This window comes from Balaenoptera acutorostrata, chromosome 19 (assembly GCF_949987535.1).
Source record: "Balaenoptera acutorostrata chromosome 19, mBalAcu1.1, whole genome shotgun sequence".
NCBI classification, from domain to species: domain Eukaryota; kingdom Metazoa; phylum Chordata; class Mammalia; order Artiodactyla; family Balaenopteridae; genus Balaenoptera; species Balaenoptera acutorostrata.
This window is the reverse complement of record NC_080082.1, coordinates 47,886,082-47,912,636: the sequence shown is the minus strand read 5'-3', so window position 1 is coordinate 47,912,636 and position 26,555 is coordinate 47,886,082. Positions and strand designations below refer to the sequence as shown.

The 26,555-nt window shown below is 45.4% G+C and overlaps 3 protein-coding genes across 13 annotated transcripts in view; 2 read left to right on the top strand and 1 right to left on the bottom strand.

The window, feature by feature from the left end:
• The window catches only part of RHPN2 (rhophilin Rho GTPase binding protein 2), a 59,481-nt gene extending 42,788 nt beyond the window's left edge, over nt 1–16,693 (top strand). The window contains exons 9-15 of the mRNA XM_007165069.3: nt 223–379; nt 1,942–2,061; nt 4,020–4,214; nt 8,288–8,364; nt 8,723–8,869; nt 9,180–9,335; nt 15,074–16,693. Coding sequence (XP_007165131.2) covers nt 223–379; nt 1,942–2,061; nt 4,020–4,214; nt 8,288–8,364; nt 8,723–8,869; nt 9,180–9,335; nt 15,074–15,340 — 1,119 coding nt within the window. The 3' untranslated portion in view covers nt 15,341–16,693. The remainder of the gene's footprint in view (nt 1–222; nt 380–1,941; nt 2,062–4,019; nt 4,215–8,287; nt 8,365–8,722; nt 8,870–9,179; nt 9,336–15,073) is intronic.
• Nucleotides 16,694–16,895: 202 nt separating this feature from the next.
• On the bottom strand, nt 16,896–19,766 carry FAAP24 (FA core complex associated protein 24). Of its 3 annotated transcripts, none has more exons than XM_007165068.2 (5): nt 19,678–19,766; nt 19,271–19,389; nt 19,018–19,157; nt 18,692–18,844; nt 16,896–17,948 (listed from the first exon to the last, which is right to left on the bottom strand). In XM_007165068.2, the coding sequence occupies exons 2-5, from the start codon at nt 19,374–19,376 to the stop codon at nt 17,700–17,702; spliced, it is 648 nt and encodes a 215-aa protein (XP_007165130.1). In that variant the 5' UTR covers nt 19,377–19,389; nt 19,678–19,766; the 3' UTR covers nt 16,896–17,699. The 3 variants fall into 3 exon arrangements, with proteins under 3 accessions (XP_007165130.1, XP_007165128.1, XP_007165129.1); XM_007165066.2 differs by having other exon boundaries at nt 19,582–19,724; XM_007165067.3 differs by having other exon boundaries at nt 19,578–19,717.
• A 205-nt stretch (nt 19,767–19,971) lies between these two features.
• The window catches only part of CEP89 (centrosomal protein 89), an 81,549-nt gene continuing 74,965 nt past the window's right edge, over nt 19,972–26,555 (top strand). For all 9 annotated transcript variants that reach the window (XR_009006056.1, XR_009006060.1, XR_009006058.1 and 6 more), the window contains exons 1-2: nt 19,972–20,110; nt 23,313–23,419. Coding sequence is in view for 3 of the 9 variants with exons in the window: in XM_007165059.3 (XP_007165121.2) it covers nt 20,072–20,110; nt 23,313–23,419 (146 nt within the window). In the remaining 6 variants the exon portion in view is untranslated. The remainder of the gene's footprint in view (nt 20,111–23,312; nt 23,420–26,555) is intronic.

Sequence of the window (26,555 nt, the reverse complement as noted above, 5' to 3'; positions counted from 1 at the left end):
TTCCATCTGCAGCTTAGCCTAAAAACCAGCATAATGACAGTGGCCTGATCTCCCTGTTAACTCTGACACTGACAGCGCTAGGAGACCTTGGAGTTGCTCCCAGATTCTGGAGCGACCTCTGGCAGGGGCCGCTGCCTAGAAGAAAGGACTCTTTTTCTGCAGCCCGGCTACGTGAGGGCCCCTGTGCCAGCCTCCTCGTTCCCAACATTTTTTCCGTTTTAGGTGGGAGAGGTCTATCGGCAGCTGCACACGGCCATGAACCAGGAGCCAGTGAAGGAGAACATCCCATACTCCTGGGCCAGCTTGGCCTGCGTGAAGGCCCACCACTACGAAGCCCTGGCCCACTACTTCACAGCCACCCTCCTCATCGACCACCGGTGTAAGGCTTGGCATCTCGAGGCTCTGGGGTTTGGTCAGTGTTGTGGTTTTGCTGCCTCTGGGTGATTCTGAGCTGAGTGAGAGCTGTCTGCCTGCCTGGGAGAAGCTCACAGCCTGGGGGCACAGGGTGGGGATTACATGTTGGCCCAGGCAACGGGGTGGGATTAGGGGTTATGTGGTTCCTTCCTGTGGGAGGAAGAGGGGTAGCGTTCCTTCTGCCTGGGATGGAACAGACAGCTTCATGGAGATGATGTTTCACCTGGAATCTAGGGCCAGGACTAGACCAGGGAGGCACTCGCCTCAGGCACGAAATCTAAGGGGATAAACTCAGTAATTGAGATAATATTTTAACATTATAATTGTAAATGAATCAAAACTAAGGCAAAAAAATCCTTGGTGATTAAAATTTTAAATAAGGACGCAGAGCAATAACGGTGCCGTACTGAGCCACATGGGAACCTGAAATAAAAAAAAATTTTGATCGGTTGTTTATCATGAATATTTTTGTATTAATTTTGATATTTAGAAAATTGTATTAAAATATCATATATATCTTGATGGCTGAGTTTGGGGCACCCCCTTAAATATTCAGCCTGCAGTGAGTGCCTCACTCTCCTCCCTGTAGTCTTGGCTCTGATCTGAGTTTGGGTGGGACTTCTGTTGCAATTGGTGCTAATAAAGGCAGCCCTCTGAGTAACGAAAAGGATAACCTCTGGGGCCAAGACTGCCTGGGTTCATATCTCAGCTCTGTCATTTACTAGCTGGGTGATCTTGGGCAAGTTACTTACCTGCTCTGTGCCTCAGTTTTCTCATCTGTAAAATGGGGACATGAAGAGAACCTATCTCACAGGCTGTTGTGAAAACTAAATGCCTCTATGCAAAGCTAAATAGTGCCTTGTATACGGTGGGCTCTCTGGAAGTGTCAGCTGCTCCTGCTAGTATTATTATATGGTTTATTAGGCAGGAGAAGTCATGCAAACCAGCCGAAATACAGCGCTTCAGTCACTGTGGTAGGAACACAAATGAGGCAGCAGTTGGAGTCCTTGGTGTAGTCATGGATGGTTCCTCAGAGGCAGTGCCATTCGAGTTAGACTTGGGACTCTGAGGAGGACTTTTCCAGCTGAACGAGGAGGCAAAGGACAGCTAGAGTGAGAACAGGATCTGAGTGACCCCTGGAACAGAGGCTGGAAGTGTTGAGGTGGCAGTGGGTGGTTTGGTGAGGTCAGGAGGGGACACATGCCAGGGAGGGTGCAGGCATGGAGGCCCCCAGAGGTTTGAGGTGGGGCTGTGCTTGGAGGTTCACGAGATGGGTGATGGGGAGCAGGTAGAGAGCAGGGGCTTGGAGCCAAATCATGAGCCCCTAGAGTGTGCCGGGCCCCCTGCACAGAGACCTTGGGCTGGATTGCCTGGGTATGTCCAGGGGTGGAAAGGAGACCTATTATCCCAAGTGCCTTGTAAAGCTGGAGAAGGGAACCTGGGGATGTGGTTGAAAGAGGGATCTCTCAGTGGGTCTGCGGTACCATCAGCCACAAGAAGGGATTTATCCTGTGGTTCTTGTTGCAGTGAAGCCTGGCACAGATGAGGACCACCAGGAGAAATGCCTGTCCCAGCTCTATGACCACATGCCAGAGGGGATGACGCCCTTGGCCACGCTGAAAAACGTTCACCAGCGCCAGCAGCTGGGTGTGTGCTGGCTCTCCTGCTCCCTCCCTCCCTGTGCCCCACCTGACACTCCCGCTCACCAGCAACTCCAGACAGGTCCCCAGGGCAGGGCCCGGAGAGTAGGGCTTCCCGAGTCATCGTGGCCACTCTGGATTCAGAAACCGGGAGGCATAGTCCTCTGGCCTCAACGGGCTTCCAGAGCTGTGTTCTCACAGGTTCTGCGAGGGACCAGGGCTCCCACGATGGAGCCAGAGCTTTGGCAATCTTCCAACACCCTAGTGGTCCAGGGGATGGCCCTTGGTCATGCTAATCTGGAAGGAACACATTTCTTAGGCCACACCTAAGAACTGGTAATGAATTGTCCTAGTTTGGTCTCTAACAGGTCTCAGAGTGAGTATCGCTTTCCATGTCCAAACCTGAATTCTTCCTCCACCCAAACTTGTCCCCCCACCCCACACATGCACTTTCCCCATCTCAAGGATGGCAGCTCCATCCTTCTAGGTGTGCAGGCCAGAAACCTTGGACGCACTCTCCGCCCTCATCTTTCTTTCTCATCCCCGCATTTGATTAGCAAATCCCGTTGGCTCTACCTAGAAAAATATCCCAAATCTGACCACTTCTTACCTACCACCCTGGTCCAAGCTTACGTAGTGCTTACTTAACAGACATTGACTTGCTTAAACCTCACACAACCCTGTGAGATACATATGGTATGATTCCCCATTTTTCATCTGAGGAAACAGAGGCCCAGAGAGGTCACACAGCTTGCCCAGCTTTTTACCAGGGAGCCCTCGTGGTCCCATCTCACCCAGAGGTGGAGCAGAATTCCTCACCTGCACTTGTGAGGCTGGACATGGTCAGGCCCCTGTTCCTCTCTGGCCTCATTCCCTACCCTTCTCTCCAGCCCTCACTCCCTCCAACCAAACTCCCAAGTTCCTTGTTGTCCTTAAACATGTAGGCATGCTCCTGCCCCAGGACCTTTGCACTTGCTGCTGTTCTTCTAGGAGCGCTCTTCTGTCAGATATCCTCTTGACTGCTCCCTCACTTCCTTCAGGGCTCTGCTTAAAAGTTACCTTCTAAAAGGCCTTTTCTACCAAATGATTAATTCCAAGTACTGCTCCCAATTAGACCAACTGAAAGTGGCACTGGATGAAAAGCATCCGGAATTAGTCAACAGAAAATGCATAATCTTCCATCAGGAGAATGCAAGACCGCATGTTTCTTTGATGACCAGGCAAAAACTGTTACAGCTTGGCTGGGAAGTTCTGATTCATCCGCCATATTCACTAGACATTGCACCTTCGGATTTCCATTTATTTCAGTCTTTACAAAATTCTCTTAATGGAAAAATTTTCAATTCCCTGGAAGACTGTAAAAGGCACCTGGAACAGTTCTTTGCTCAAAAAGATAAAAAGTTTTGGGAAGATGGAATTATGAAGTTGCCTGAAAAATGGCAGAAGGTAGTGGAACAAAAGGGTGAATAAGTTGTTCAATAAAGTTCTTGGTAAAAATGAATAAAAAATAAATAAATAAAATAAAAGGCCTTTTCTGATCACCCATAATAGAAGGGCAACTCCCCATTCCCCATCTTCTCGTGCTACATCTGCCTATTTTTATTTCTGCTTTATTTTTCTCCAGAACCTTATAGCCACACAACCCATTATATATTTCTTTGCTTGTTAATTATCTGTCTTCAACCACTAGCATGTAAACTCCATGAATGCAGAGGCGAGTTTTTGTTCACTGCTTTATCTCTAATGCCTAGAATGTTCGGTAAATGTTTGCTGAATGAAAGTTTTATAGACACAAGTGAGCGTATTGTACACACATTTAAGAGGGACTGAAGCCATCCAGGCAGATCCTTCAGAAAAGAGAACGTCCACCTTTCTGGGCGAATCCTTGGGCACTCGGGCTCTCCTTGAGGTACTCACATTGCAGTTTACGACATGTGTCCTGTGGTCTTGATTTTCTGCGGGCAGGCAAGTCCCATCTGTGCCGAGCCGTTACCCATCACGAGGAGTCCGTGAGGGAGGCCAGCCTGTGCAAGAAGCTCCGGAACATCGAGGTGCTGCAGGAGGTGCTGTCTGCGGCGCACCAGCGGTCCCGGCTCAAGTACACTCAGCTCCGTGAGGACTATGACCTGCTGAACTTGATCGACGTTCCCGACATCATCTGTGAGTGGCCTGGGTGCCGGTGCCAGGTGCAGAGTGTGCCAGGGGCGCTCGGGCGCTCATCCTGCAGGGGCCGGGCAAACCCTCGCTGTGTGCCGGGCACTGGGACAGGGCCACGTGCTGCTCTTGCCCTGGTGTCCTCACCTCCTCATTCCCAGATCCCAGGGCCTTCTTTATGGTCTTCGTCCTCGTGGACCCCTTGGTGGCAGCTGACCCCCTCCTGCCCCTCAACACGCCACCTATGGCGTCAGGGCCCTGCCACCTTGGTTCTTTCTGCCCTCACTTTCCTCTCCACCCTATTTGCTGACTGTCTTGCCCAAACCCACCTCCCCTCCTGTCATTCTCGAGGGTCTCCTCTCCCTGGTTTGCTTCCTCTAGATTCCTTAAAGTCTCACGACCTCCCCTGGGGTTCCAGCCACCACCGCTAGTCAGGAGACCCCAAGAACTGCCTTTCGCCTCGACGTTTTCCCTACGCTCCATACCCACCCACATGCCACCTGTGTTCTGGAAAACTGCGCTTTGCTATCTGTCTTTTACCTCCGGCTCCATAGTTTGAAAGCCACCTGCATCCTTATTCTTGCTCCAAGGCTTGATCTTTACCCTGTTTTCTCCGTTTTCTTTCTTTTTTTTTTTTTCCCCAGACAAAAATTATTTTTATTACGAAACAAGAAGTAAAATTTTCACTGATACAGTGGATCCAGGGGATGCAGGGAAAAGTTTTTACTTTGGCAGTGAAAATTTCTTCAAAATCTAGTTCATCGTGTCTGTGTGTGAGTGTGTGTGTGGTGAGAACACTTATGATCTACCCTCAAGTATACAATATAGTGTTGTTATAGTCACCGTACTGTGTTAGACCTCTAGAACTTACTCATCCTGCATAACTGAAACTCTATACCCTTTCACCAACGTTTCCTCACAGCACCCACCCCCCACTGCCCCCGGCACCCGCCATTCTGCTCTTTGCTTCTATGAGTTTGCCTTTATTTATTTATTTATTATTTTTTATTGTATGAGTTTCAGGTGTACAGCATTATAATTCAACAGCTGTATACACTACAGAGTGATCACCGCCACAAGTCTAGTAACCATCCATCACTGTAGAGTTGACCCTCTTCACCCATTTTGCCCATCCCTCCCCGCCAAACCTCTCTGGTAACCACAAATCTGTTCTCTGTATCTATGAGTTTGTTTTTGTTTTGTTTGTTCATTTGTTTTTGGGGATTTTTTAAGATTCCAATCATATGGTGTTTTTTTTTCCTCTATCTGACTTATTTCACTTAACATAATATCCTCAAGGTCCATCCATTTAGTTGCAAGTCACAGGATTTCATTCTTTTTTTTTTTTTTTTTTTTTGTCTAAGTAGTATTCCATTGTATATATATACCACATCTTCTTTACCTGTTCATCCGTCTGTGGACACTTAGGTTGTTTCCATATCTTGGCTATTGCTAACAATGCTGCAATGAACATAGGGGTGCATATACCTTTTAGAATTAGTGTTTCATGTTGTTCAGATAAATACCTGGAAGTGGAATAGCTGGGTCATATGAACTATGCTTACCTTTTTGAGGAATCTCCATACTGTTTTTCCATAGTGGCTGCACCAATTTACAGTCCCACCCACAGTGTACGAGGGTTCCCTTTTTTCCACATCCTCTCCAACATTTGTTATTTCTTGTCTTTTTGATAATAGCCAATTATAATAGCCAATGAGGTGATATCTCATTGTAGTTTTGATTTACATTTTCCTAATAATTAGTGGTGTTTTATGTGCCTGTTGGCCATCTGTATGTCTTTCTTGGAAAAATGCCTATTCAGACCCTCTGCCCATTTTTTAATTGAGTTGTTTGTTTTTTTGTTGTTGAGTTGTATGTGTTCTTTATATACTTTGGATAGTAACTCCTTATCACATATATAATTTGCAACTGTCTTCTCCCATTCAGTAAATTGCCTTTTCATTCTGATGATAGCTCCCATCACTGTGCAGAAGCTTTTTAGTTTGATGTAGTCCCATTTGTTTGTTTTTGCTTTTGTTTCCCTTGCCTTTGGAGTCAGATCCCCCAAAATATCAGTAAGAACAATGTCACTGAGGTTTCCGCCTATGTTTTCTTCTAGGAATTATATGGTTTTAGGTCTTACATTCAAGTCTTTACTCCATGTTGAGTTAATTTTTATGTATGGTGTAAGATAGTGATCTAGTTTCATTGTTTTGCATGTGGCTGTTTAGTTTTCCCAGCACCATTTATTGAAGAGACCATCCTTTTTCCATTGTCTGTTCTTTGCTTCTTGGTCATAAATTAATTGTTCATCTATGTGTGGGTTTATTTCTGGGTTCTCAGGTCTGTTCCATTGATCTGTGTGTCTGTTTTTGTGCCCTTTCCATACTGTTTTGATTACTGTAGCTTCATAGTATAGTTGAAATCAGGGAGCATGATACCTCCAGCTTTGTTCTTCTTTCTCAAGATTGTTTTGGCTATTCGGGATCTTTTGTTGTTCCATACAAATTTTAGAATTATTTGTTCTAGTTTTGTGAAATATGCCATTGGATTTTTGATAGGGATTGCATCGAATCAGTAGATTGCTTTGGGTATGATGGCCATTTTAACAATATTAATTTTTCCAATCCACAAACATGGAATTATCTTTCCATTTATTTGTGTCTTCTTCAATTTCCTTCATGAATGTCCTATAGTTTTCAGTGTAGAGGTCTTTCACTTTCTTGGGTAAATTTATTCCTAGGTGTTTTATTATTTTTGATGCAATTGTAAATTGGATTGTCTTAATTTCTCTTTCTGATAGTTTGTTATTAGTGTATAGAAATGCCATGGATTTCTGTATATTGATTTTTTATCCTGCAGCTTTACTGAATTCATTCATTAGTTCTAACAGTCTTTTGGTGAAGTCTGTAGGGTTCTCTGTAAGTAGGATTATGTCATCTGCAAATAGTGTCAGTTTTACTATTGATTTGGATGCCTTAACTTCTTTTTCTTGACTAATTGCTATGACTAGGACTTCCAATACTATGATGAATAAAAATGGTAAGAGCGGGCATCCTTGTCTTGTTCCTGATCTTAGAGGAAAAGTTTTCAAGGCTTGTCGTATATGGCCTTTATTATGTTGAGATTTGTCCCCTCTATACCCCCTTCATTGAGGGTTTTTATCGTAAATAGATTTGAAGAGTTTGGCCGTTTCAGATTCCACATGTAAGTGAGATCTCGCTCTCCAGTACTATGAGGGTGATACTAGTATCACCCTCATCTTAAAGATGAGGCAGTGGAGGCTTAGAGAGATCAAAGTCTTTGTTCCAGGTGACCAAGCTGGTTGGTGGAAACAGGAGTGGCGCTCAGGGATTCTCCTTCATGGACACAGGCCACTTCCCTGGCCCCCTTGTCCACACAGTGGAGACAACCTCCACAGAGGGAGGGAGATGCACAGCTCCTGGCGAGGCTGTCTGGGGGTGGTGGCACCACTCTTGCAGTGGATGAGTAACCTGTCTGAGCCCAATGCTGTGTGAAGCAGCTCGTCTGTAAGAAACCACAGGGCCGTCCCGTGAATACAAAGGTGTGTCAGTCTTCTTGGCAGTGCCGGTCTTCTTCCCCATATTTTCTTTTTATACTGTTGTTCATGTATACTTAGCCTGCACTGGGATCCTTTGTTAGACACTGACTAGCCTCATGGGAAGGGTTGGCTTGAGCCTGCCATGAATATGATAGTGGAGATTTGGCAAACGCACTTCTCACTGTGAAATCCTCGCATCACACATTAATACTGAAGAGAGGAAGCACATCTCGCCCGAAACTGTGCTGAAAGCATGGTATTTTCCATAACAGCCACACCTGAAACGTAGGTTACTTCTCAGTAGGATTTTATGAATACCAGAGGATGTCCCCTAGAATACAAATAAGCTCCTCGAAGGCAGGGAATTTGTCTTATTGTCACTACTCTGTCCCAGCCCCAGAGTGGGATATAGCTCATAGTAGAGCTATGACTCCCAAATGGAGTTAGCCCTGAGTTTTCCAGGATAACTTTCAATTACAGAAACATTTATGCTTTTACTTTTAATCTTCTTTTCCAGCTAAAACTGAGCGAGAGGTTGAAATTATACCGCCACAGTTCTCCAAGGTGACAGTAACGGACTTCTTCCAGAAGCTGGTATGTTGAACATTTATTTCATAATGACTTGAGGGGAAAGCTTTTTTATAAGTTGCAAGTATGTAAAAGGCTACTTTTAGATGTTTTTGATTTTTAATTAGAGATGTTATATAAGATGATTTAAATTAAGATAATTTTTAAAAGATAATTTTATCTTAAATATATTGGATCTTTTAGAGAAAATGGCAATTAACATTCCTGTATGACTTTGTAGCACATATTATCCCAGATGGTATCATTAGTCTCGGAGCAGGGCCGAATGAAATCTGTAAGGACAATAAGGCATCATTTCCTTTGGCTTTCAAAAGTTCCTGATTCAGCCTTCAGCTCCTACAGCTAATGATGCTCTATTCCAAAGGGCCCTTTATCTGTGTTTTCGGCTAATAAGAGATGGACGCCTCCTCGAAGCATTCACTTTACTGCAGAAGAAGGAGACTTGGGGTTCACCCTGAGAGGAAACTCCCCAGTTCAAGTCCACTTCCTGGATCCATACTGCTCTGCTGCGGTAAGTGTGGACCCTTCTAAATTGGGAGCAAAACTCACTGGCATCTTTGCAGACAGTGAAACTGGTAAAATATAAAGAGAGCTGCCCAAACAAATGTATGTGGGTGATTCAATTTAGGGTTCCTCTCTGTAAAAGGCCTTGCTTTATGTGAAAGGCCTCTCATACCTTTCTTGCCCAAAGAGAAAAGGATTAATTTTTGCCTTCTTGAAGCAAACTTGTGCAGATAACTATTTTATTAATGAACTTGGGAACTGCTTTAGGGATCTGAATGAACAGAACATTGACCTTTATTTAAATCATACTTTCATAGGTGGCAGGAGCCAAGGAGGGGGATTATATTGTTTCCATTCAAGACGTGGATTGTAAGTGGCTGACTGTGAGTGAGGTTATAAAGCTGCTGAAGAGCTTTGGCCAGAACGACATTGAAATGAAGGTCGTGAGCCTCCTGGATGCCACGTCGTCCATGGTGAGTGCTGATGCCCCCTGGCAGCAAATAGCGACGTGGAGTGAAGTCAGTGTGAGCCCAGCCCCAGAGGTCTTTATCCGGACCCCTGCCTCCTGCCTGCATTTGTAACGTGCCACAAATGACTGAACTCCTAAGCTCGTCGTCACTGGGACGTGCTCAACTTGGGTCAGAGAGATCACTGGAAAGCTTTTTTTTTTTAATCCTATAGATCAGCAGTCCCCAGCCTTTTTGGCACCAGGGACCGGTTTTGCGGAAGACACTTTTTCCACGGATGCGGGGTGGGGCGGGGGGGATGGTTCAGGCGGTAACGCCAGCGATGGGGAGCTGCAGATGGAGCTTTGCTCGCTCTCCTGCCACTCACCTCCTGCGGTGCGACCTGGTTCCTAACAGGCTGTGGACTGGTACCGGTCCACGGCCCAGGGGTTGGGACCCCTGCTATGGATAAAAGAACCAATTGATTTATTTTTCTGGTTAAATTCTTTTCAATTGCAAAAGTAGTACATACTCATGGTTAAAAAAAATACTGAATTGATACAGAAGGGCTTGAGATGATGTGTGGAAGATGCTCTCCGCATGTCCGAGACAGTGTTAGCTGTTTCCTGTGAGATCTTGGGAAGCGACTGAGCCTGTGCAAGTCCATGTGCACAGTTACATCCCTTTGTTTTCCCAAGTCGGAGGAATTGTGGCATACGCACTCTTCTGTGCTTGCTGCATTCAATTATGTACCTTGGACGCTTCCCTCTAGAACAGTATGTGTTTATTCATTCAACAAATATTGATTGGGCATCAACTGTGTGCCAGGCCCTTCTCAGGTGTTGGAGCTACAGCTGGAATTAGACAGATAAGGTCCCTGCCCCCACAAAGCTGGCACTAAATAAGCAATAAGTGGTTGTGATTTTGGGTAAGTGCTGTAAAGGAAATAAAATGTGTAATGTGCTAGAATGACTGAAGCTGGGAGGGGCTCCTGAGCAGGGCTTGCCCTGAGGCTTGAGTGACAGGAGGAACCAGCCATGTGAAGAGGTACAAGAAGAGCACGTGGGCAGGGGCACCCACAGGCGCAGAAACCAGACCCTGTGGCAGGAATGAGCTTCACCTGCTAGAGGAACTAAAAGAAGGCCTTTCGGCCGGAGCATCTTGACAAGGGCGAGAGTGGCAGGAAATGCGGTGGGAGGGAGGCAGGGCTTCATCGGCAGTGGAGGGAGTTTGAAACCTTTTGAGACGGGGAGTGACGTGGCATGATGTTTATTTTAGAAGGCCGTCTTGCTGTCTGGAGGCCAGCCGGGTGGCCGCAGAGCAAGCTGGCTGTGGCAGTCACCCAGGCCAGTGACGTTAGCACCGTCCCACTAGGGGGTGACAGTGGAGGTGGAGAGAGGTGGGTGCACCTGAGACGTAATTTGGATATAGAGCTGATGGATTTGTAGATGACTTGTATAAAAAAGATGCGGGAACGAGAGAGGACTGCACAGGTTTTGGCTTGAACTACTGCATCATTTTTCTTAATGACGGGAGACGGGGCAAGGGTGAGGGAGGTAGCGGAGAGAGAAAAACAAGTGTTGTGTGTGGTTCGCATGCCATTAGGCATCCGGATGTAAAGTAGGCAGCTGGATGTTCAGATCTTCAGTTCAAGGCAAATGTCAGCCTAGAACTAAATATTTGAGGATCATCAGCACAGAGGTGATATTTAAAGCTGTAAGACACTAAACGAAATTACCCTCGAGGGGTTGAGGGTGGAGGACTCAGCCCTGAGAGACACCACAAGCGTCTGGAGGTCAGTTAGAAGAGAAGTAGGTGCGAAGGGGAGTGCAGACAGGTGGGATAAAGAGGAGCTTCTGAAACCAAGAGAAGAAAATCCTGCCCGGAAAGAGTGGTGGTTTGTGTTGAATACAGTTAAGAGGTGGAGAATGAGGGAAGCAGAGCCGTGTCTGCTATATTTGGCAGCAGGACAAAAGGACACTTTTCATGGGGAAATGGCAACAGAACTCAGACTTAGAGAGGGTTGGAGAGTGAATGATTGTGTGATTCCATTGGTAAGAAATGTCCAGAATAGGCAAACCCATGGAAACAGAATGTAGGTTAGTGGTTGGTTGCCAGGGGCTGGGGCGTCGGGGAATGGGGAGTAACAGCTGGTGGGACAGGGTTTCTTTTTTTTTTTTTTTTCCTTCTTTTTTGGCTGCACCACACAGCTTGCAGGCTCTTAGTTCCCCGACCAGGTATCGAACCCACACCCCCTGCAGTGGAAGCACAGAGTTCTAACCACCAGACCGCCAGGGAAGTCCCCAGGGTTTCTTTTGGAGGGGGGTGGGAATGTTCTGAAATTCGGTAGTATTAGTGGTTGCACAACTCTGTGAATATACTAAAAACCACTGGATTGTATTAAAATGGTGAATTTTATGGTATGTGAATTATAACTCAATTAGAAAAAAGAAGATAAAGTAGTCAAGGGACTCACATTGCATCCTGGGAGAAGGGATCATGAAAAATGGCACTTTTAGGGGTGGAATCCATAGCATTGCTAGACTAGTGATCAAGGTCTCAACCAGAAACAAAAGAAGTTTGTCCGGAAAGTGGATAAATAAAAATGCTGGGCTCTGGCCTGAGGGCTGGAGTCTATTAGGCACAGCCGGAGGACCTGCCGCTTTAGAGAGCGGCCCTGCCCCTGAAGAGACTGAAAGGCTTATCTGTTAGTCCTGTCACACTTTTGATTGAACCAGGCCAGTGAAGAATCTGATGTAGGGGTGAAAGCAAGGGTTCTGTATTCAGGCTGCCTGCATTTGAATCCTGGCTTTCACCAGTTCCGTGGCCTTGGGCATCAGAGACTTGCTCTGAGCCTCGGGAAAAATGGAGAAAACGGTGCGTAGCTGGGATACATTTCAGTTCATAATAGGTGTTAGAAGAGTAATAACCATGACATGGCTATTCTTTTCACCCAGCATGGACTTTAGATAATTGAGCATTGGTTTTTTTTGTGTGTTTGTTAATTTTTTTTTCTATTAATTTTTATTGGAGTATAGTTGCTTTACAGTGTTGTGTTAGTTTCTGCTGTACAGCAAAGTGAATCAGCTATATGTATACATACATCCCCTCTTTTTTGGATTTCCTTTCCATTTAGATCCCCACAAAGCATTGAGTAGAGTTCCTTGTGCTATACAGTAGGTTCTCATGAGTTATCTATTTTATACATAGTAGTGTACATACTATGTAGTATATATAGTAGTGTATATACTAATAGTGTGTATACTGTTGTATATACAATCCCAATCTCCCAATTCATCCCATCCCCTTCTTCCCCCCTTTGGTGTCCATATGTTTGTTCTCTACGCCTGTGTCTCTATTTCTGCTTTGCAGATAAGTTCATCTGTATCCTTTTTCTAGATTCCATATATAAGCGATATCATACAGTATTTGTTTTTCTGACTTACTTCACTCTGTATGACAGTCTCTAGGTCCATCCACCTCACTACAAATAACTCAGTTTCGTTCCTTTTTATGGCTGAGTAATATTCCATTGTATATATATGTGCCACATCTTCTGTATCCATTCATCTGTCAGTGGACACTTAGGTTGCTTCCATGTCCTGGCTATTGTAAATAGTGCTGCAGTGAACATTGGGTGCATGTATCTTTTTGAATTATGGTTTTCTCTGGGTATATGCCCAGTAGTGGGATTGCTGGGTCATATGGTAGTTCTATTTTTAGTTTTATAAGGAACCTCCATACTATTCTCCATAGTGGCTGTATCAATTTACATTCCCACCAACAGTGTAAGAGGGTTCCCTTTTCTCCACACCCTCTCCAGCATTTATTGTTTGTAGATTTTTTGATGATGGCCGTTCTGACCGGTGTGAGGTGATAACCTCATTGTAGTTTTGATTTGCATTTCTCTAATAATTAGTGATGTTGAGCATCTTTTCATGTGTTTGTTGGTCAGCTGTGTGTCTTCTTTGGAGAAATGTCTATTTAGGTCTTCCACCCATTTGTTGATTGGGTTGTTTTTTTGATATTGAGCTGCATGAGCTATTTTTTGGAGATTAATCCCTTGTCATTTGCTTTGTTGGCAAGTATTTTCTCCCATTCTGAGGGTTGTTTTTTCATCTTTATGGTTTCCTTTGCTGTGAGCACTGTTTTTAACTGCTGAGCCTCTTCTTCAAACAAAAGCAAATCATGGGAACAGTAAAGCCCAGTGCTCTGGCTGAACTGGTTGCCTGCTCCCCCACTCTCCCTGGATTACGGTGGGGATCCCTAGTACCTCTCCGTGGAGCACATTCTGACTACCACTGATGTCGTGGAAAGAACCCCAGGCTTGGAATCAAAGACCTGGAATCAGGCCCTGCCTGCTGTTAACAAGCTGTCTGACCTTCAGCAGGCTTCATGGTCCTCAGCTGTATAATCTAAGATTTAGATGAGTGCAGTGGTTTCCAGCTGTGCTCCATAAAGCCCTGGGAGTGTCAGAGAGGCGCCCCAGGAAGATTTGGGGACTGGGTAGTAGGGTAGTGGCGTGCTGGATGAGGACAGGAAACAAGTGAATGAGAGGAAGGGAAGACTTGTGAAAGGGAGCAGAGATATTGCGGTGGTAGCTGGGAGGGGTACGTAGGGGTAAAGGAAAGTTTTTCAGAGGTGTGTGTGTTGATAGCACAGTTAGCGTGTGTGCAGATGGGAAAGGTTTAGGAGACAGGAGAGCAGAAAGGAGGGGATACCTGGAGGAGAGAGGGAGTGAGAGGGTCCAGGCACTTGGGAGGGCATGTCTTTAAACTGGTGAAATAAGCATAACTTAATGGTTAAAATGGTAAATTTGATGTTATGTTTATTTCACGTTTAAAAAATTGGAAAAAATTTTTTTTTTTTAATAGACTTTTACTTTTTTTTTTAAGTATTTGTTTATTTATTTATTTATGGCTGTGTTGGGTCTTCGTTTCTGTGCGAGGGCTTTCTCTAGTTGTGGCAAGCGGGGACCACTCTTCATCGCGGTGCGCAGGCCTCTCACTATCGCGGCCTCTCCTTGCGGAGCACAGGCTCCAGACGCGCAGGCTCAGTAGTTGTGGCTCACGGGCCCAGCTGCTCCGCGGCACGTGGGATCTTCCCAGACCAGGGCTCGAACCCGTGTCCCCTGCATTGGCAGGCAGACTCTCAACCACTGCGCCACCAGGGAAGCCCAAAAAATTGGAAAAATTTAATATCCCTATCACCATGGACCCTGTACTGTCTTTAAAGAGAATGAAGTTGATCTGTATCTGTTGGTGTGCGCTGAAACCCAGGATACAGTAAGTGAAGAAAGCAGGGTGCGGACCAGTGTGTGTAGTGTATTCTTAAGGAAAGACAAATGGTGATGTATACTTACACACATATCAATACCTGTATATGAATGTTATCTCTAAAAGTGTAACAGATAGTGGTTACCTCAGGGGAAGAGCCTGAAAGCCCAGGTAGGAGGGACACCTACTGTTCACCTCATGCATTTTCATATCATTGACCATGACTATGTATTACTTTTTCAAATGTAATAACCTTAAAAGGTAGTGGTCTCTAGCCTAAATTACTACTACTGAGTATATTCCTTAAGAATTGTCCTTGTTGTTAAGAACCTAATTCTATATAAGCGTTTGTCACTGAGTTTCAGAATTATGTCAATGTAATTTTAAAGAGGATGCTATGAGTGCAGAATCTGAGTCTCAAACTTCTTCGCAATCGTTCCTCTGACATCTTGACTTCTAACACCTTTCTCTTTCCTTTTCTGTGTGCAGCATAGTAAATGTGCCACATACTCCGTGGGAATGCAGAAAACTTACTCCATGATCTGCTTAGCCATAGATGATGATGATAAAACTGATAAAACCAAGAAAATCTCGAAAAAGCTGTCCTTTTTGAGTTGGAGCACCAACAAGAACAGACAGAAGTCGGCGAGCACCTTGTGCCTCCCATCGGTTGGGGTCAGGGTTGCGGGGCCTCCGGTCAAGAAGAAGCTCCCCTCTCCGTTCAGCCTTCTCACCTCCGACAGTTCTCTGTACTAACGTGAGGAAACAAAAGCGTTTCCCATGCTGACTGGGCCTTCGTATTTGCGCCATAGTGGAAAATTTCTAAATATTCTCAAATCCCATTTTCTCACAGCGTAAACCTACAATTGATATGTTTTTATGAATGACAGTAACAAGAAACCTCTAGAAATTTGTGGAAAACAAACTTATTAGGGGAGTCTCACCATATTGCTGCAAGTTATTTATTATATAAAGTATTGTAAATAGAATAATGTGGAAATATGGCTGTTTTTAATGACTGTAATTAAGACTCTTAGTTACTTACTATCAGAGTTAAATTAGGATTTCCTATACTGGTCCTATTTGTAAGTTTCCTGACTTGGGTGATAGACAGATAATTCCTTAACTCAGAATTCAGATGACCCCAAATTAAGGCAGGGCAAGGGACCATAATGATAGACTTAAATTAGTGTTACTAAAAACTGTCCCAGGGGGCTTCCCTGGTGGCGCAGTGGTTGAGAGTCCGCCTGCCAACGCAGGGGACACGGGTTCGAGCCCTGGTCTGGGAAGATCCCACATGCCGCGGAGCAACTAGGCCCGTGAGCCACAATTACTGAGCCTGCGCGTCTGGAGTCTGTGCTCCGCAATGGGAGAGGCCGCGATAGTGAGAGGCCCGCGCACCGCGATGAAGAGTGGCCCCCGCTTGCCGCAACTGGAGAAAGCCCTCGTAGAGAAACGAAGACCCAACACAGCCAAAAAGAAAGAAAGAAAAGTGATGTGCTTAAATAAATACACTAAAACAAACAAACAAACAAAAACTGTCCCAAAGAGCTCCTTCCTAAGGGTAATTCATTAACCTAAAACAACAAGATTTTACTATTATTTCTAAATAATATGAATGCTGTTTCCAGATAAAGTCTAGTGCCAAATTTGTCATGACTTGTTAGATAAAAAACCATTTAGGAGCAACTTTTCTTCTATTTTATGTCATTTAAAAGTCGCTAACACAGTGGCAGTGTTAGATGAGGATGCTGTCTACAAGGTAGATAATATACTGTTTGATACTCAAAACACTTTTCATTTTGTTTAAAGTAGAAAGTACATAGTTGTATATTTTAAGAGTCTTTAAGAAGGGTTAAAAACATTGTATAAGGTCAGGATGTAAATGATTCAAGTTTAGAGCTCTATTTGACTTTTTAAAATGACATTCTTACCAGCTGATTTCTCTTGCTATACGTTGGATGACACTGTGACTCTAGATTCACTGTTGGCATAGTACAAGTTATATAGCTTTTAAAAATATATCATTGACATGTAATTTTGAGAATTAACAAACGTAAATATTTTCTAGTGTGTAATATCAAAAGGGAAGCAACCATATTTGGGAAAGTGTATCCATTGCTCTTAGGGCTATTTTTGTATAAATATTTACATAAACGCATTCATTTGCCTGAGTTAATGGTTTCCACTTTGATTTCTCTTTAATTTCCTCCTCTTTCAAATCATTTTTACCCTAATGCACAAAATGTTTTTATTGTATTTGATTTTTAAAAATTACTAACATTTCACAAAACAGGACTTAGCTTTCAAGTTATCTTAGTATCCCTGAAAACATACAGCCTCTTTAATTGTATTTATTTTTTGAATGAGCAGTTGTACATTTTGATCCCCGGGCTCTCCTCTCTGGATGCAGGTGCCCCTGCCATTTTCCCGTGTCTCTTCCCATTGTTGGGCTATACATTGACAAACACATTCTTTCCCTCCCTCGCACGCATTGGCTTTTTATTTTAAAATGGGAACTCTGGACTCCAGGCTTTCTGTGTTCAGAAGTCATGCTCAGTGATTACAAACAAACTGTGCAGCTACCCGGAAGGGAGGGATGGAGGGAGAAAGGAAGGAAGAAAAAAGGCAGTACAATTGTTTGTTTACACTGGCAGCCACCCTCAAAGCACAGGTGTATTAAGACCAGACCTGAAGAACTGTGGCTCTGCCAGAAGGAACAAGGGGCTTATGGTACACAGTGCTTCATTCATTGTAGGTTTGTTTCCTTTAGACGGTCACATCCACCACCTTCCATGATAGATACAGGTCAACGTCACACATTAAAATCTGCCCAAGCTGGCTTTTTGCTGAATCTTGAGAGAGTCCGTGTTTAAACCGACTCCCTTAGGAAGGTGTCCACCAGCCCTCTTCATGCTAGCAGGATGCAGGCAGTGCCATCTGGGGCACACTAACTCAAGTAAATGCCTGAGCCCAGAAAGCAGGGCAAGACAACTGGCTTCAGGCCTCACTTCATCCTTCCCTAGTTTCTGTGAGAGGAAATATTGTTTCTTAATGTGAAAGAAAACAAGATCCTGTGGTCTGTGGTGTAAAGGAGATGCCATGGGAAGAGCCATCACCTGGCCCGGGTGAAGAACGCATGAATGTGCTGGGCCACTGATTGTCCAACCACTGGCTCCAGTTCTTGGATGGAAGCATTACTTAGTTGCTGGATACTTGGAAACCTCTGAAGCAGGAGAGGAGCTTTAACTTTCCCGACTCCTGGGATCTGTTGCACAGTTCGAAGGAGGGCTGGCTCAGAGATCAGAGCCCGTTTCTTCCTGAGAAAAGGGTTCTTACTGGGCTCTTTGGTTTGCTCGTGAACCTGAACCGAGATGAAAGGAAAAGCACATGAGTGCCCTCTAGAAGACTGGAGGTTTCTTAAAGTTTTGTTTTGTGGAAATTTAGTTTTAGTTTTTCCATTTGGTTCAGCTTGATTCACCACTGCAAATATTCTCATATATACCACGAATATAATTTTTCAGGCATCAGTAAAATTATTAAAAGATGAACTATATGGAAAACCACTAGGTGAAAAAAAAACAACACATGAACTTGCAGACAGAAGTGCTGATGCTTAACAAAAGATACATGGCGGGACTTCCCTGGCAGTCCAGTGGTTAAGACTCTGCCCTTCCAATGTAGGGGGTGCAGGTTCGATCCCTGGTCGGGGAACAAAGATCCCACATGCCGCGTGGCCCGGCCGAAAAAAAAAAGAAAAAAGATACATGTGGATGAGGCGAAGAAGCCGTTGACAGTGTCCCCAGCCTAAGTGCAGAATAGTGCATGATGGAGTCATCACAGCCTGGGAGGCTAAAATCAGGTCTCCAACTTGTTTGCTTTGTTACATGCTTGCCTAGAAAGGGGGGCAAGCTCAGCTAGCTGCAGAGGCAGCTTCTGAACTTAAATTCCTCAAAAAGGTTTTAGAAACCAACCCAGTCACTGATAGAGATTGACCTGATGGATTGTACCTATAATAAGGGCAGTTGTCTGAGTTAACAGGTCCAGGAAGGTCAGTCAAGAGTCCTAACACAGGGCTATTGTGGAGGAGTAGGAATCAGTACTTACCAACTGGATAATGAGACAGGACGCTTCCGTCTGGCTGGCCACTGGAAGCAACACCATCCCAAGATCCAGCACAGTAAATTTCTGTACAGCTGCAAAGTACTGTTCACTCATCTGCGTTTTTTCAACTACTACAATCCCTTGAAGTTTACTGGACTTCAAAGAAAAAAAAAAGACAGGAAACTATTTTGTAACAAAATTCCATTCAAGATTAAGAAGCTATCCAAGGGTGCTTGGAATGGCCAATGGCTTTATATAAATTATTCCAAGGGATAGACAGAGGGGGATAGAAGTCAATTTTCAATTTGTTTCTTTAATTCAGTACTTACATTTCTAACCCGAACAAGTCTCTTTCTGTAGCCATTTCCTGCCACCAAATCAGCTTCGGTGACATAAAGAATGCAGGATCTGCTAGACAAGTAAAAATCTACCGGTGTCAGGCCATCCTCAAAAACGAGTTTAATTTTTCCTGAAAATACAGACAAGAAAATAAGTTCCGTGAGCTTTGGATGAAAATAGGTGGAACGTTTTTAAAAAGTGGGGTGAGGTGAGGGAGGGCTTTAGTAGAGGGAGCCCACCGACCTTGCATTCCCTGTGCCAGCTGCGACCCGCGCCATTTCTCATTGGCCACAATGTGCCCAAACGGCACGTGCATGGGGCCTGTGCCATCAGGGGTGTTCCCTTCCATCGGCGGCCTGGATCTAATGAGGGGAATACAAGACGGCACTTGAGCAGGCTCTCCGGCACACGGCCCCGCATTCCACTCCCAGCCCGGGCCTCTTTGGCAGGAGCCCGTCTGCAGAGTGTTCTTTAAGAGGCTTGATTATTAGCCAAAGTCTAAGAACCAGGAGATTCCTGTTCTAGAAGCCGCGTCCCTCATTTGCGTCACCTGCCTGGCCCCTGACATTCCCGCGCCGTGGCTCCTCCATCCAGTCCAGGGCGGGGGCCGAGCCGGCCAGGACCCAGTTCTGGGTCTCCCGCGACATTACCTGCGGCGCTCCACTTCCGGGTTCTCTCCTGCGCGCTCTCCAAGTCCTTCATCCTGCCCGCCCTCTGCCTCCCCTGGCGCCGGATAGGCTATGGCCTCAGAGATCGACACGTGACTGGCCAATAAGAGAATGGATAGCGCATACAATTTCAGCCCTGGAGAGGATTTGAGAGGTACCGGCTGGTTGCCATGAGCGACGGGTGTGAAGTAACCTTCGCTCTGATTGGTCTTTGGAAAAACAGAGCCAATGGCAGACGTGGTTGTTGCGAAGTCCGTTGCGTACAAAAGGCGTCTGGGGCTAGGCCAGCTGGAGGCGGCCCAGTTTAGGGAGTGGTACTCGGCTCCGAGACCTGCTTGTCAGTCTAGTGCCGGTCTGGCCAACCCCCGCAGCAAGGATGCTCCTGGGGTTCCGGAGAGGCGGCAAGAGGCAGTTTGTAAGTATTTCTGCGCCCGGGAGTTAAGTGGGAAGGGGTTGGGATTTGGGATGGAGGCAAGGTAGCGGCACAAGAGGAGTTGGTTTTTCTTTCTAGAAACCCTGAATTTTCGTGTTTGGAACACAGATCCTCTATCCCAGTGTCGGCCTCAGTCGATAGGACTCGCCCTGTCTCACCTGTAACTTTCGCTCCGGTGTCGGGGAGTTTACTCCTGCCGGCACAAACTTGCTCCACTACTGAATATTCCTCTGTGGGAAGTCATTCTTTTCTTTCCTCCGCCACGCACCATGTACACCCCACCAGCAAGTTCCATAGATTCCACCCACCAAATGCATCTGGCAGCCGTCCCCGCTCCCGCCCCGGCCTCCATCATCTACCTGGACTGCTGCAGCAGCTCCTCCCTATTTCTCGGTCTCCGTTCCTGCCCTTCCCCTAGGTCCGTTCTCCACAAAGCAGCCAAAGGGATTCTTTTAAAATGCAATTCTGATCGTGCCCACTGCCCACAAGTCACACACACAGACGCTCCAGCTCTTCCCACCTTTAGGTTTCTTCAGGCCTTTGTCTTTGCTCTTTCTTCTGCCTGGAATGCTTCCCTCCAGACCTTACCATGGCCACTCTGTCACTGCGGGCACACACTTCCAGGCTCATTCTCTGACCCCTCCTCCTACTAGGAAGCTACTCAGTTCCTTTAGTACCCTGATACCGACAATTCTTTGACATCCTCCCCTCTCCCCGTCTGTTGGTCCTACCAATGTCCTCATTGCTCTCTTTCCCAGCCCTAATTCCTGACTCCGTGATACTTCTTTGTATCCACTGCCCCCCACCCCAGTGGCGTTGCTCCTGTCTCCCTTTTCCATACTTGCCTGGTGAAACCCCAGACCTACTTACATCCAGTTCTCCATAAACTTAATACTTTAAATGCAGAGAAAGCATTTTGATAAGGGTACTCCTGAACTCTGTTTCAGATCGGGGTCAGAAAGCATGTCTGACTTGGCTTCCTGTTCTCAGCCCTATGACCTGCTGAAGTCATTTTAGACAGGTGGATGTTGAGAAGCAAGGAAGGCATAGTTGAAGCATATTTTTCCACTGCAATTTTGCTAACTCAGCATCTTTATTGAGGTTTTTATTGCGTTACTGAGTTCCTACTGTGTGTGTGCCAGATACCCACAATTGATTGACAGACTATGGCCCCAAAGGCTAAAGGGTAGACAAACCTGTAAGTCATTCAACACAAAATGGTGACGGAAAAAGTGCTGAAGAGGCATGTACCAGGGAAGGGGCAGCAAAGTCGGCCCAGAGAGTTGACCTGGGCCTTGGGAGGAGTAAGGAAATAGAATTCCAGGTGGAGAAAACAGCATGTACAAAAGTCTGACAAAGAGTCGTTTGCTATGTGGGAACAGGAAGGCAATTCTGAGTGCTACAGCATGTGTAGGGATGAAGAGGGCCCTCCAGAAAAGAATCTGGGGCCATTGATAGGAACCAACTGATAGCAGCCTTAGCAGCCTTCTGTGCCAGGAGAGGACATTTCTCTGTCAACCCGAGAGTTTTCATGCTGGGTTGAGATAGGATCATCCAGTGTTTTATTAGAGACTAAAGGCAGGAGAACCATAGTTAGGAAATGATTATCGTGGTACAGGGGAGAAATGTTCAGCATACTATGGGAGATTCACTCCATCAAATAAATAAATAAATAAATAAATAAACAAAACTCACGAGGCCTTTTTGAAGGACCTTCTGGATGCCAGCCCCTGGGGATTCAAAGGTGAAGAAAAGCCTTTCTTGTCCTTGAGCATCTGCCAGGCAGTGGGGGATGGGGGAGGCTGCAGACAAGTGTATATCCTGGAGAATGGTGGGATACAGCAGTGGCTGCTCTGGAATACCTGCTCTTGGGGTTGGCCATGCACGTGGGACTGGGGTGGGGGTGGGAGGGCTGCAGAAGACATTTGGAAGGTCTGCTCATCCCTCACTCCTGAAGGATGCCCAGACCCCTGGCTCTTCCCCTTGGTTGCACCTTCCTTTCCGCCCCGGTACCTTTTGCCCACCCCAGCCTGATTAGTCTTCCCCGGGGCCACTTTCAGTGGGTGCTTCTGACTAGGTCACAAGATCTCCTTAGTCTGGTATCAAAACTCTTAAATGGAAACAGTCCCCACTCTGACTCCAGCTCATTTTTCTAGTCTCTCCAACTCAGATGCCTCTGTATTCTAGCGAACTGGAGTGCTTATTTCTAGAACACTGCCACTAACGTCTTGCTTCATTCCTTTGTTCCTGTTGCTCCCTCCTCCTGGAATGCCTTTCTATCGCATTTCCCAAATGTGAGAGCAGTGGCCATCTTTGAAGACCCAGTCTAAATGCTCTGAGGTTTTCTCCAACAGGACATCAGCGGTCCCCTTGCTGGCCCCCAGATCTGAAGGAGCCCTTCCCTCCCTGGGTCACCTCAGCACTTTGTCTTTACCTCTCCCTTGGCGCTTTCCATGATTCTGTGTTGTATTATAAATATCTGGGTGTTTCTCCTCTGTACTGTCCCTCCTTAAAGATGAGGACAAGGTTTCTTCATTGTCATGAAACGCTGTCATGGCGTTTTGCCTCTAGTAGATACAAATGCATGGCTGGTGCACAGAAAATGAAGATTGGGCTACACTCAAAAACTTCTCAGGGCCTCCCAGTTGCCTAAAGCAGGGTTCTCCGACTTTCATTGTGTGTAAGAACTAGTTTTTGTTACCCTGCATCTTTGAGATAAGCTACCTAAAATCCTTATTAAGCCCCTACCAGGTGTTAGACAACGTGCTAAGTGCCAGAGTTCCAGGGTTGATAAAGACAAGAAGTTTGCATTCTCTTAGGAAGCTTCCATCCGGCCGGGGGGGGGGGGGGCGGGGGGCGGCAAGTGAGTAAGTAGGGTCATCAGGGGCAGTGCTGTGAGACCAGTTGGGGGTGCTGGAGAGTGGCTCTGCGGGATGGTCAGGGAAGCTGTTCTGAGGAAGGAAGGACCAGAGGGTCCCCACCGAGGGCAGCTATACGGTGCTCCCTGCATGGGCACGTGTGCCTGGCCAGATGGGGCTTGAGGATGGCAGGGGGAGGAGCGGGCCTCCTGGTGTGACTAGATACCTGGGTGACCAGTGCAGGTGTTCCCTCCCAGGCCCAGGGAGGTGTGGTCGCAGTCCCCAGAGATGATCCCATTGACCTCTGCTGGGTTTCATTTGTGCAGAAACGCATCATCCATGGCCTTCTCCCTGCAGCCAGCATCGCACCGAAGCCAGCTGTGCCCCGCACACCTCCTCCACGCAGCCCCAACCCCTCTCCAGAGAGACCAAGGTGAGTCTCAGGTGAGCAGGCACTGAGCTCAGCCACCAAGTGCTGGGTCCCGGGACTGTTCAGATGGGTAAGAAAATCACAAGGAGGGTGATTAGAATCATGTCCTTTGAAATACATATCACGGTTCCATAACGAAGCACTTAATATGGTTTCTCCGTGGGATAATGGTCTGTGCCTTTCAGGTCTGTGGAGTTCTCACATGTCATAATTGAATGCAATTTTTCAAAATATAAAACATTGAAGCGCAAATATTTAGGTTGATAGTATGTTAAAAGGAATTTGAAATGTGCACATAATTTTCTTTTTAAACACAAGTCTGCCTTTCAGAAGAACTGTTTTGCAGGAAGGAAGGAGAAGTGAGCTCGCTTGCCAGGGCCCGAGATTCCCCTATCCTTCAGTGCTCCTAACACACCAGAGAGCTGACTTCTTTTATACCTAAGACCCCTGCCTATGCCCTCCAAAATTTTAGGCGCAGGAGAATTTTAGACTTTCTTTTTAATCCATAAAATACATGGATACATGGCTTAACTGTTAACAATGAGAAATAAGTTCACTCAAGGGTGGTACCTTCTTTTAGTGTTCTTTGAAACTGGAATATTGTATGCCTCCCGATAATAAACACTTTGAAATATTTTTAGTGTTTGTTTTTTCCTTCGGTACAATCTTGATAACAAGAATAGCCATTTATTAGTGTTTCCTCTGTGCCAAGGACTCTGGTCAGTGCTTAAGAAGCACTGTTTCATTTCATCCTCTCACTGATCCTGTGAGAGAGGTCCTGTTGGCATCTCTGTTTTGAGCTCAAGTGTTAGTCATTGGCCCAGAGTCTCACAGCTGGTGGGTGGTGGCATTGCTGCGATGGACTTGTAGGTCTGTCTGGCTCTTCAGTGTTTGTGTGAAGAACCTTTAAGTTGTGTCATTAGAACTGAAATGTTTATGTAGCAGCAGTAGTGAGAGCATTAGCTTCACATTCCATTATAAAGCAGAAAACCAAACAAAAGACCACATCGTTTCACGGCAAGCATGCTGTAGACTCGTTAGAAAATCTTTGTAGTCTCCTGTGTTTTCCAAAAATATATTTCTGGATTATAATCTTTATTAGCCCCAAATAATCAACATGGTTTTGGCAAATTTGGCCCATTTCTAGGTTATTTTACTCTAAAAACTAACATTCAAATTAACCTCTGACATTATTCCACTTCGCGTCTAGCATAATGGTGTAAGAATCTTCCAGCAATCACTTCTGTTTCCTCCCTCCCATCCTTTGCTAGTGTCGTCATACGTTTTAATTCTATATGTTATAAACCCCACAATATGGTGTTCTTATTTTTGCTTTAGATAGTCTGTTATCTTTTCTAAAGCAGTTTTATTATATAATGGATGTACAATAAACTGTACATATTTAAATGAATAATTTGATGTTATGACATATGTTTATACCTGTGAGACCATCACCATAATCAAGATAATAAATGTATCTATCATCCCCTCAAGTTTCCTCATGCCCCTTTGTAATTCCTCCCTCCTTCCCCCTCTCACTTCCCATACCTCGGCCCAGCCCACCCTCATCCCCATCCCAGGCAGCCATCGATCTGCTTTCTATCACTATAAGATTAGCCTCCATTTTCTAGACTTTTATGTAAATGGAATTATACAAAATACTTATGCTGGGTTCTTTCACTCAGCATAATTATTTTGAGATTCATCCATATTGTTGTAAAAATCAGTAATTCATCCTTTTAATTGCTGAGTGGTATTCCATTATATGAATATGCCACTGTTTGTCCATTCACCTGTTGATGGATATTTGGGCGGTTTCTAGTTTCTTGGCTACTAGAAATAAAGCTGCTATGAATATTTGTGCACAAATCTTTGGACCTGTGGTTTCATTTCTCTTGGGTAAATATTTAGGAGTGGAATAGGTGGGTCATATACTAGGGATATATTTAACCTATTAAGAAACTGCCAAACTATTTCCAAAGTTGTTATTCCATATATGTTCCCACCAGCAGGTGAACATATGAGAACTGCAGGGAACATATGAGTTCAGTAGGGAACATATGAGTTCCATTTTCTTCATGTGCTCACCAATACTTGGTTTGATCAGTTGTGTGTGTGTGTCTGTTTCTGTGGCTTTATAACTGTTTGACAATTAGCCGTTAGCTCTCATTCACGTTGACTGTCTATAGGTTTTATTTATTTATTTATTTATTTATTTATTTATTTATTTATTTTTGGCTTTGTTGGGTCTTTGTTGCTGCGTGCGGGCTTTCTCTAGTTGCGGCGAGCGGGGGCTACTCTTCGTTGCGGTGCACGGGCTTCTCATTGCAGTGGCTTCTCTTGTTGTGGAGCACGGGTTCTAGGTGCACGGGCTTCAGTAGTTGTGGCGTACGGGCTCAGTAGTTGTGGCTCGCAGGCTCTAGAGCGCAGGCTCAGTAGTTGTGGCACATGGGCTTAGTTGCTCCGTGGCATGTGGGACCTTCCCAGACCAGGGCTCAAACCCGTGTCCCCTGCCTTGGCAGGCAGATTCTTAACCCCTGCGCCACCAGGGAAGTCCCTGTCTATAGGTTTTTGAAGGTGGTGACAGGTGCATAGATAAGAATGTACAGAGCTTGTTTGGTGACTCTTCATCTTCATTACACTTTCTGGACAACCATACTGATAAAGTATGGGATGTTCCTTACTCCTTTGGCCCAGACAGTTTTGTTGAGCCTGGAGTCCATGTGCACATCTGTGGTTCCCATCAACTTCCTGGCAAATTTCTGGATCTCTTCAGGTGTCCAAGGGGCACCTTTCTCGAAGCTTGCTCCATGGATGTGCTTGTGAATGTTGGTGGGTTATTCTCTGGTCACCACCTCATTGATGGCAGACTGGCCCCTTCTTCTCTCCACCCTTCTTTGTGAGAGCCATTCTGCCAGGCCCAGGTTGAAGAGATTGTCTTAGCCAGTCTTTTAAATTTTGGACATTCTAATAGGTGTGTAGTGGTATCTTTATGGTTTTGTTTTGCGTTTCTCTAGTAACTAATGGTGTTGAACATCTTTTCATGTGCTTATTTGCCATTGTATATCTTCTTTGGTAAAGTATCTGTTCAAATCTTTTGCCCACTTTAAAAAATTGGGTTTTGTTCCTATTACTGTAT